The sequence below is a fragment of the Gossypium arboreum genome, chromosome 9 (assembly GCF_025698485.1).
Source record: "Gossypium arboreum isolate Shixiya-1 chromosome 9, ASM2569848v2, whole genome shotgun sequence".
Taxonomy (NCBI): Eukaryota; Viridiplantae; Streptophyta; class Magnoliopsida; order Malvales; family Malvaceae; genus Gossypium; species Gossypium arboreum.
The window spans coordinates 79,732,962-79,744,597 of NC_069078.1; the positions used below are offsets into that span (position 1 = coordinate 79,732,962).

Genomic DNA, 11,636 nt, shown 5'->3' on the forward strand with positions numbered 1-11,636 from the left:
CTCTAGAGCTGATTTACAATTTTTTCATGTTCCTCCTGATATAGTTCAAAATCTCTTAGAGGATGGCAAGTCTAAAAGTTTTTCTTTTGCTTGTATGAGTGTTACCAACTAGTAGCTTTTTTAATTCATTTCACCAAAAAAATTTATTAACTCAATTAATATGAATATTTTTATCAATACAAGAGGACTTAAATTTAAATACTTGAAACATATTATCTATTTATTTATATAAGTTGAGAAAAATTTTTGGATAGTTGTAAAGATTATGTTTTGCTAAAAAAATAATGTTACATTACACCTCAACATTTTTTACAATTCAAAAATCATATAATTTTTGTATTTTTTTATCCATGTAAAATAATCGTCAATCGTAAAACACAAATTCAAGGTACTCGTCACTTGATCATATGTTAGAAAAGAATAAACTACCTCAAATTATTTGACAAAATTGATCTCTTTCATCAACCTACAAAACACGGAAAATTAATCACTAGACTCACTCTAATGAATATATTGAAAAAAAAAATCTTACAGAATTTGACCACGTTTATTTCATAACCATGTTGAACATCTGTTTATCCTTTTGATGGTTCCAAACCTTTAAATCTTACATTTACCATGCATGATGAAAGCCAAATCATGCATGTCCCATGCAATCTAAGCACGACGAAAACCATGTCATATATTTTCTTTTCCCTTTTCCGTTCACATATAATGAACATTAATTCCATGCAAGGAAGGCAATAAAATTATACTACGCAACAACCTCAAAAATGACCAGCTCAAACTTGGACCTGTTCTGTCCCATGGTATCATCATCCCATCTTTTTTTTTTTTCTTTTCTTTTTTATCTTCCCTGGCTATTTAGGGTGGATTGCAGAAGAAATTTCCTACAGGCTAGAGCATGATTGAAGATTCTGGCAACATAACAAAGAATTTAAGAAGAGAAAACATAAGGAATTGCCTCTTTGTACATGGACAAACAACGGACTATCGTGCAACCGGCCGTGCAATGGACTCATCCAATGACAGGTAATTATCAGTTCCAATCATATCCAAGGAACCAGGGTTATACGAAGAATTGGCAGAGTTCCTAGACATTTCATCCGAGTTACCCTCTCTAACCATCATACTTTCCTTTTCAATTAGGATGGCATCTTGGATCTCCTTGAGAACTTCCGATATCGATGGCCTCATATGTCCGTGAGGTTGCACGCAATTTAAAGCTTTCTCAGCTATCTTCCACATTGATTGAATGTCATAGTCATTGCGGAGGTAAGGATCAATGATTCCTTGAATGTCCCCACTCTCGATATGCAACTTTGCCTGCAAAGTTATTTATTGGAAGAAATCAACAAATGAATATCTCAATTCATTTTCCAAACCATAAGCAGCAGTAGGAAAGTATATAGAGAAATAAAGTAACACTTTGAACAATGTCATTGCTGTTGTATACTATTAGTTACTGTTAAAAGTGAATTAGAGGTTCAGAAGTTATGAAAAACTATATATTTATATGATAGTTGTGAAACTATATGAAATTACCCATTGGACAATGTTTCGGCAATTAACGCCAAAGCTTTCATTAGATATGGCTTCTTGACCAGACATCAGTTCTAGAAGAATCACACCAAAGCTGTAAACATCGCTTTTATCCGTTAATTGCTGGGAGATATAATACCTGCGCACCAAAAGCATTCAGCAACAGTAGATTTGGTGTGTTTTGCATGATAACACTTATCTAAAAGACAAATCCCTCCACTTTGTTTCTTATATATAAATCAGTGCAAACAGTCATTTAAATGATTTCAACAAAAGAAAGGAGGATTTAGTAGAAGCAAGGCCTTACTCAGGATCCAAGTACCCCACAGTTCCCCGAACTATGCTTGACACATGTGATGCTCCATCTACGGCAAGCTTTGAAAGCCCAAAATCAGAAACCTTTGCCCTCATGTGCTTGTCAAGAAGAATATTGCTAGTTTTTAGATCCCTATGTATAATGGCGGGAATACAGCCTGTGTGAAGGTATTCAATCCCTGAATAAAGGAATTGAAAGAATCAAACTTTCAATACTTGAACAACGCAAGAAACTTCTGCACAGAGAAACTACAATTTAGTCCCTTAGCTTGAATACCTTTTGCAGCATCTTCTGCGATCTCAAGGCGTTTTATCCAACTGATACCACGTTCCCGTGTTAAAGGGCCTACAAATATTTACACATTGGTGAGCACTCAATCAATATCAGGTTTAACCTAAGAATAATTGAATTTACCATAAAGATGTTCTTTAAGAGTTCCATTGTGCATGAACTCGTAAACAAGCATACTTCTCCCATCTTCTTGACAATATCCAAGAAATTGTACCAGGTTCCTATGATGTATCCTTGAAAGAAGACTTACCTACACCATAAGTCAATTTCACATGATCTTAGCTTCAAATGGCCAATTAGAAATAAATAATCAATGCAGCATAAATTATTTAAAAGCCTCAGTACCCTCTCTCAAGAAAAGAAAAGGTCATATTACAGCAAAACATTCCTTTTAAGAAAAGTTTCCAACTGAAAGCAGACTTGCATACTACCAATTCACTTGAGGTTTATCAGTAAAACTCATCGAATGGATCTAAGTTCTAACAAATTCATAATTTGTATGAAAATTTATATTTTCATCCTGTCAGCTCGTTTCAGAACCCATACATGATAAAGAATTGAAGGCATCCTAGTCAAATAATAAAGTCACTTCAAATCTGACTATCATTACCGAATTGCCCGGCTTCACGGCCTAGAATCTGATGTGATGTTCTTTACCTAAATAGCCCTTAAAAATGGATGAAATTCCCTTTAAAACATCAAGGAGATAGAAACCTAATACACCGACTACTACAGGTTTATATATGAGAAGCCTCAAATGAATAAACTTAGCTATTATTCTTTCAAGTTCAATGATCAAACAACTCTCATGCCACTATTTTGAATTTGATCTTTATCACAAGGGAAAGATTAAACAACTGTCAGAAAAGTTCCAAAATAACAAAACTCATGAACACCACAGACAAGCAGCAAAACTCCATAATGAGGAACAAGGGTTTGAAACTTACCTCATTTGTAAATTCCCTCTTTCCTTGGAAGGAATTACTAGTGAGAACTTTTACCGCAATTTCCTTCCCATCTTTCATTTTCCCATAGTATACAACTCCAAAGCCTCCAGAACCAATTTTTTTCTCAAAATTGTTTGTAGCATCTTCTATCTCCGGTAATGTAAAGCAATTGGCAGCTTCAGTGGGAGCGTTACTCAATGAAGAAGCAATTCTTTGACCTTGAATAGGCAAAGGATGATGAAATTGTTCTGCAATAAATTTGAAGAAATTAAGCATGTCAAGCCAGATATGCAATAGATTAGCCAAAGCCAAACTTTCAAAAACCTGGTTCCATACCTTGTTCATGTTTTTTCTTCCCCTTGCGCAAAATAATGCAAGACAAAATCGTAGATATAAGCAGAAAAGCAGCTCCAACGGACGAACCAACAATAATAGTACTAAGGTGCTTTGCTCTTCCACCCCCCTCATGAAGGTTAATATTTCCAGCATAGCTGCGGGAAAGTAGTAGTTAGTAAATATTTTGTGCTAAACTAACAAAGAAGCATATATTAGTATGAAAGGAGAAAAAATGTTAAAAGGGAAGCCAAAATATACGTATATCTTTGCCTACCAACTAGAAGATAGAACATATTTGCAGTTTGTGTAGGATTCCTTGACGGGCTACTATTGAGCAACTTTTGTTATTCATTAGAAGATTAGGAGTAGGCCTTCGATAATATCATTACAAGGGAAGAAAACCAAAAAACAATAATAAGTGCAAAGAGTGCAAATTCAAAACACTAATATTTACTTATCAGGGACTCTATAGCATCTTATCTGGCAACTCATGAAGAAGTTTCAATAATAACACCTATCTGGGGATTTAGAACATTAAAATCCTGTTCAAACAATATATTCAACTCTGTTCAAACAATGGTCTCACGTATCTCCAAAACTAGCTTGTAATGATATACCATTTCCAAAAAAAGAGTTCTATACATCTAAGATGAACTTATGACACACCAATTATTAAGCATGTTAATGAATTTCAATTACATTTTATGATACTCACTTCAAAGCCAAGTTTTTACTCAGAAGGCCTGATGGCACTCTTCCAGTTAACATATTATTCTGCACATACCTGCATCATGAGAGCATCAATTATATAAGACTTTCTTTTTTTCTTAGAAAGCAACATGGAAAACAATGACACATAACTAAAGCAATAGAAAATGAGCAGAAACTAATGCATGAAATACATCTTAGAATTTCACTAGTAAACTGTGGAAACTTCTATCAGGCAAAATCAAAACAACAGACAAGTTGGAGTGACTTACAGTTCCCTCAAGTTTGGTAGGTTCATCAAAGATGAAGGTAGCTCACCCGTCAAGTGATTGTTTTCAAGATGACTACATGAGAAAAATTCTTAGTCAGAAAATTCTTCACAAAAATATCACAATTAAGAAAAGAGCACTCAGTATTTACATGATCCTTAGGTCCACACATCCGGTAAAATCTGGTATTGGACCAGTCAAGGAATTCCCATCAAGCCATCTGTAAGGAATAGATAAGAAATAAGAGTTTTTAGGGGGTAAAACGGGTGTCTCAACCAATTGAATTAAATAGCCAGCTATGGAAAGAATGCAGTTTGAAACTTACAACTCGACCAAACCGCTCAATTTTGTAAAATCTGAAGGTATGTTCCCTGTTAAATTCTTGCTGGATAAAAGGCTGCCAAGCACCAAATAAATAAAAGAAGTCATAATGTATTCGTATTTGTTTCAGATATTACTGAAACAAACAATTTAACAGAAGTGGACAAGAATCTCCGGTGGCATGAATCTTTACATTGACACTATCTTTGGCTGTCTATCTGAATTACACTGCACCCATGACCACGGAACAGGCAAGCAAGGGTCACCACCTTCCTGTGCCCAATCAGCTGATGGGTAGAGTGCGACCACATTAGCAATCACCATTCCTGCAACTCATGAGAACCTATTTTCAGAGGCACTGTGATTATAATTTTCATAATAAATCAAAATGAGATAGCAAAGTCTAATTAATAATCTAGACGAAAAACCAAGTATCCCAAGAATCAAATCAAAGAGTGCATTCCATAATACATATTTATTGAATGAAACTTAATCTTACTTACCATCAACAGAACCATCATTTTTCTCCAGATACCGGTTTATCTCAATAGCATTCAACAGTGGCCCCTTGGAAGAATCAGATGTCTTCCCAAATCTAAATGATAATACAAAGGGAAGGGATATGTTAGGATATCCTGGTTCATAGACACGGTATTTTCCTTGGGCATTTTCTTGGATATTAACAACAGCTTTGCTCAAATCAGGTTGGCCTGGTAGCACCAGCCTAAATTTTCTGGACTCATCTGGAGCCAAGTCTTCAATTTCAGCAAAGTACGTGAACGCCCAGCCAAAACCGGGAAAACCATCTAAGTTCAAGCGGTAAGTTAATGATCCATTTGTACCAACTACAGCAGTCTGCATCACTTTTTCAGGAGGCATTTCAGTACTGCTAATGTAAATTGACTTATTCGTAGAGACTTTAACGGTGCCAGCAGCAACATCAACAAGGTAGTTTGCTCTCTTCAAAGAATCTGATTCCCATATTCTATCAAAAGGATCATCAGGATACCTGAAAAAAAATTATACTTTATTTTATCTTCTGTAAAACAAATATTTATGGAAGGGAAACAATTCACATAATTCCCATAAATGTATATATCAATTTTCTTCGTGTCACTTTAAATGCTGGTCATTGACGGTTCATTATCTAACAGCAATTTAAAAATGTGCCCAAGCATACCTAACAGGAGCTTCACTGTCTGCACCAAAGTTGATTCTAGCAGAGACACCAAGGTAAAAGTTCTCTTCAAATGGCGTGTAGTAGATTGAACCATTGAACTGTCGAAGCTCTAATGTAGATATGAATGGCTGTCCAGTTGTAGCATTGGATAAACAGACACTAATAGTAGGACTGGTAGCCAGGAATATAAGTTCTGCCTTCTCTATAGTATTTGCATCCGATATAACAATTGTAGACCAGTGAGTAGCCCCAAGGGAAATGTCAAATTTTGGATAAACATTGTTGTTGTCAAAATTACCATACAAGAAAGTTGCCCTTACAAGATACCTAGTCCTGCTTACAACGTTAAGCTTGTAGCAGTACTTCTTTGAATCAGCAGGGAAATGCCTGAGTGACATATACTGCTGTCTTGTCTCATTCGAAACAGATATGCTAGCTGTTTCTCCATAATTAAGAAAATAGTCGGAAGACCACGAGAGGCCAAGTTCATCAGTGAAATTTCCATCACCCCCGCAATTCAAACTCACAAAACCTGTTTCATATGTTTAGATTTGTTAGAAATCACACAACTCCATTAGACCTCACCAGCCAAATCCTAGACCTAACGCACCATGGTCCAAACTAAGGGCAAATGAAGGTGGAAAAGAAAGGCCCCTGGCTTAAAGGATGTCAAACTTAATTTTGAAAATGTACTTTACAGGTGAATTGCATTTTTTCTAACACCACATGTACAGTTACTTGTAATAACTCCATAAATAAACCAAAACTTTGTGGTTTACAACTGTTTCATTCTTAATGCGCTAAGTGTATGCTAATGTGATTTAGACAATATCATGACGAGAAAATTTTTTTAACTTAATCAAACTTTCCTGGTTGCATCATACTTTTTTTTTCTATCCTATGTTGTAAGGTTGCAAGCATGTTCCCCAGGTTATGGGATTATGCTTAAAATAGCTCAAACAGCAAATAACTCTCCATCAGATCATTAAAACCATGAAGTATGAAGGTCATCAAACAAAATACAGATTGTTGGAACTGTTTAAATCGTTGTACAAATGACTAAATTTTGCTATTTTCTCCTTGAGTTGGCTCATCAATAATGAAAACAAGACTCTCTATCAGAAATCGGGTCAATAGGTTAGGATTCTAATTTCCTCTGACACACGTAAGCAGTCAACTATGCATCAGTTTTTTCACAAATTCAAAACCAGAAAGATTTTCTGCCTTCCTCTGGCCATAGCCGTTGCCTCTCTTGCTCATCTACAATGGTTAATATTTTCTAACATAAAACATCTTAAAAAAAATAAGAACAGAACAAAGAATTTTCTTTTCACAAAAAAGATAACTAGTTGTTAGCTTAGCTACACTAGATGAAGTTCAAATCACTCTTTTGCTCATCTACAATGGTCAATATTTTCTAACATATAACATCTTAAAAAAATAAGAACAGAGCAAACAATTTTCTTTTCACAAAAAAGATAACTAGTTGTTAGCTTAGCTACACTAGATGAAGTTCAAATCACTAAAAATAAAACCACTCCTAATAGCTCACTATAGCAATCTTATAAAGATAAAATGACGACAGAAAACAAATATATCACTCAAAATATAACCCAAAGTTAAAATCCTGAAACAGAATGATCCCAAGATTGATACATTTTTCTAGAGGAATAGATGAGGTATTAATAAGGTTAAAACAGCCTAAAAATACAAGAGATTATATGAGATAACCCATAAAATCGATGCCCTTAAACCACATATCACAAGAAAAGCATAAATTTCACAAAACATGGAGAAAGTTGCAAACAAAGAACAAAGAGAACCCATTTTGTTAAATAACTACACAAATATAAATAAAAGGAAATACCTTGCATCTGAGCTGAAGAGGAATCCAAAAGAAGAAGCAGGGAGAATAAAAGAAGTGAAAAGAGAAGCCTTTTCTCCATCTCCATGGTGAAGGCAACAAATGGTAAAATGAGAGACCATGAAAAAGAAAAGAAATGGTGGCAAAAAGAAAGAAACAACAGCTAAAAAAAGAGAGCTCTTTGTGACTGTATATATATATTAAAATACAAAACCCAGAAAAGAAAAAATAATAAAAAATGAAAATCTGGTTTTGATGCTCTTTAGAAATAGTAAATTTCAAAATTCACAAGTACCCATATTATGCAATTATACTTTGAAGTCAGCTACAAATAGAAAGAAAGAGTAAGTAAATATGAATCATTTGGAGAGAGAATCAGTGGTGTTCAAGAAAAAAAGATGATTCTTTTTCTTTTTCTTTTCCTTTTTTTTTATTTAATTTTTTTGGGGTTTTCTTAGAGGTTTTGTATGTTTTTTGTTTGCTGGCTGGTTGCTGTTCCTATGCTAATCGACTCAAGCATGAAACTTTATCTTTTATGTATATAATAAATTTTTTTTTATTTTATTTCTGATATCTTTATGGAAAGGGAGAGAGAGTGATGAGAAAATTGTGGGTACCAATGGAAGTGGACTCTTTAAGAGACTTTGATCAGATCAGATCAAGTCAAGGGTCGATCGTAAACAAAGTAAGCAAAATGAAGGGAAGAGATTTGTTCATCTTAATCACCAATTTTTGAAGGGCTTGATTAAGGACAAAAGATCCATCCCACCATTAGTTTTATAATATGCAGCTTGTCATCATCAACTAGTCTTCCTTTGTTTTTTACTAAAAAGAATCATTTGTGATTTTTGTATTTCATAAGAATTGCTCTAACCAGTTAAAGAAATCCCTACATTTTTGGTAATTTTTATTATAATATTACATTCCATGTCTTGGTTTTTATTAACAATTCAAAAAATTCTAATTAATTTTTAATTTAATTTGATATTTATTAATGAAGTTCTTTTTTCACTTTTTAAGGATAGTTTTTAGAAAAGGAATGAAAAATGAAGAAGTGATAATATATAGGGATAAGATAAAGGAAGCAAAGTCGAAACTGATTTCATATATCCTCCGAGATAATAATAATTTATGAGATGAAGTTTACATGAAAATTGATGCATATCAACTCATTAACATGATTCTAATTATTTTGGTATTGTGGAGGGGCCTTTTCTATTTTATATGGTAAAATTTTTAGATTTTATAAATAGGGTTAAATAAACAAATATGGGTAAATTGTGAAACTTTAAAAACTGAGGGGTCATAAAGCAAACTATATGGGGAATTTTGGGCACAATAAATTTATGGGTTTTTATCTTTTTGATAAATGATTGCCTTTAATGCATTAAAATTCATAAAAAGAGTAATTAATTGCTACATGCAGTAGTTATAAAAATATAAGTGTGATTGTAAAATTTAATTTGGTTAATGTGAAAGAGTAATTTTTCCATGAAAACAAAGTTGAAATTTGAAGATTATGTAATGAATTGAATGGAATAATATATGTGGTCTTGATTAAATATGGGTTTTGGTGTTAAATAATGCGACTACCATCAACATCAAGGTTGAAATCATAGCTTATTCTTCCATGTTAAGAAAACTATGCTAAAATAAGGATTAGAAAAATAAAATAATGCCTGGTTTGAAACATACACCGTTGATGTAAGTATAGGGGATGGGATGTGGATCTTATCAACCGTTGATCATTACTCCAACTGTTGCTGATTTTTCTTTTCTTTTCTAATCAAGTCTATCATATATTACCATTATATTAATTCTTAACAATAGAATTAATTTATTAATTGTTCTCTTCAAATTATTAAAATAGCAAAATTCAATGAAATAACAAACTTCAGCAAAAACCAATATAGAGTCAACCTTTATTCAAAAGTAAAATGAAAAATATAATTAACTCTTTTATTAACTGCCAATATTGACTACTAGAAGTTGAAACTATATCAAATTTGTACCTTTTTTTTTTTTTTATTTAAAAATAAAAATAAAATACAATGACTTTAGAAATGTGATTCAAAGAGCTGGCGGAACAGACTTGGAAAAAGAAGGCAACTAAAGGGGGGGAGGGGTTAACAACCATTAACCTGTCTTCAAGTGAGTGCATGATATTTTAGAATATTAACAATTAAAAAAAGATTGATTCAACCATTTGTTAGTATAATATGAATGGAAGTAGATAAATATTCAAAGTCATAATTAGTAGAAGGAAGATTCAAGTAGTTGTTTTATGTGTGTATTGACTAAAACGAGGACGAAGGATAGAAGAGTAAGGAAACCCCCACTTTCCATTTTCCAATGACCCCCGTCCACTAGCATCTCACTTAATCATTGACCATAAACTCATTTCAAAGTTGACCCCCAAAATTAAATTACAAAACACAATTTGTCCTTTTCAACACCACTCTAAAATAGTTGCATCACTCATGCCTTGTGGGTTTGGGACAATAGACCCAAGGGAAGGAGAATGTGGAAGCGGATGGCTCATCCCTTTGAAATGGCATTGGTTTGGTGAGACTTTGAACTAAGATGGGGTATTATTTATTTAGAAGAAATGTGGGGTTGAGTTGATTTCCTTTTATCAAAGGTAGCTTTGTCCAAACTTTTCAAAAAGATAACATCTCTCATGATCCGCACTTGTCCTCGGCTTTTGTTTTTTCACTTTACTCGTTGGACTTCCCACCATAAATATTACTTACTCCATCCTCCATTCTTTTCCTTTGTTTAATTTTGGTCTCTTTTTTTTATCACTTTTCTAAAAGACATCTCGTCTTATCTCCTCAATTCTTTTTTTCTTTCTTCACTTCCAATTTCGTTTGCAAGTTTGTTTGTTTTTCAATGAAGTGGGTTTGGGCTTCATTATTTCAATTCAAGTGGCAATATTTTTATTGAAATATGGAAATGTTATCGATAAAAGTATTATAGATACTTCTAGGGATGGATCTAAAGGATACTTGAAATTTTAGATTTTTGAATTTTATATATAAATTATCATATATTTTAAATTTAGTGTTCACATTGTATAACATTCACCCTTGGCTAAATTGTATTTCATATAATTTGCCTCTTTAAATCATAAGGTTATACTTTATATTAACAAAGTATTTTTCAGTTTTTAATTATATAGCTTTAATAATAATCAAATATTAAAGTATGATGGACCTTGAAAGACAAAATTTAAAAGCCTAATATGGACTTTAAAGTCAAATTCTATACATATTAGGTTAGTGACTTTCATGTATTTTTATTTGTATGTCTTGCTAAGGAATTATCTTTCTCTGGTAAGGTGTCGGCACTACCAAGAGAAAAAGAAAGTAGTTTGATGCCGTGATAAAGTGCACAAAGTAAAAAAATACAAATTATCTTCCTCTCGGCTCATTATGGAAAAGACCTCTCGGTAAATATTTTTGTATAAATTATGTTCTTTTTCCTAATATATTATTGTTTAATATATTATTATAGTCTTCAGGTTTTTCAATTAAATTATGTTTAACAAAAAGATCGAATATTTTTTCAAAATAATGATGTCAGAAAGCAATAATGATCAATCAATTCCTCAACCTTCTGTTATTAGTGGAGAAAAATCAAATATCGGATCTTCCCAAGCTTTTAAACGCAATATTGAGTCTTCTCAATCCTAAGATCTTGAACGACATATTGAGTCTTCCCAAGTTCCTGAATAAGATATTGAGTCTTCCCAAGCTCTTGAAAGAGATATTAGGTCTTCTCAAGTTCTTGAACGTCCTCGTAAGGTGTCGAGAGTCGAAACAAACAAGTTTGATGCTTCTTCTTTAAAGCGTGATCTGGG

The 11,636-nt window shown here is 33.1% G+C and overlaps 1 protein-coding gene across 2 annotated transcripts; it reads right to left on the reverse strand.

Moving 5' to 3' along the window:
• Positions 1-528: 528 nt before the first annotated feature.
• Positions 529-8,346, reverse strand: LOC108456579 (probable LRR receptor-like serine/threonine-protein kinase At1g67720). Of its 2 annotated transcripts, none has more exons than XM_053018979.1 (15): positions 7,778-8,346; positions 5,911-6,442; positions 5,234-5,739; positions 4,924-5,056; positions 4,735-4,806; positions 4,561-4,629; positions 4,413-4,484; positions 4,148-4,216; positions 3,433-3,587; positions 3,097-3,344; positions 2,273-2,399; positions 2,135-2,203; positions 1,850-2,036; positions 1,546-1,636; positions 529-1,326 (listed from the first exon to the last, which is right to left on the reverse strand). In XM_053018979.1, the coding sequence occupies exons 1-15, from the start codon at positions 7,860-7,862 to the stop codon at positions 991-993; spliced, it is 2,751 nt and encodes a 916-aa protein (XP_052874939.1). In that variant the 5' UTR covers positions 7,863-8,346; the 3' UTR covers positions 529-990. The 2 variants fall into 2 exon arrangements, with proteins under 2 accessions (XP_052874939.1, XP_017610615.1); XM_017755126.2 differs by having other exon boundaries at positions 1,546-1,681; positions 7,778-8,345.
• Positions 8,347-11,636: the final 3,290 nt, after the last annotated feature.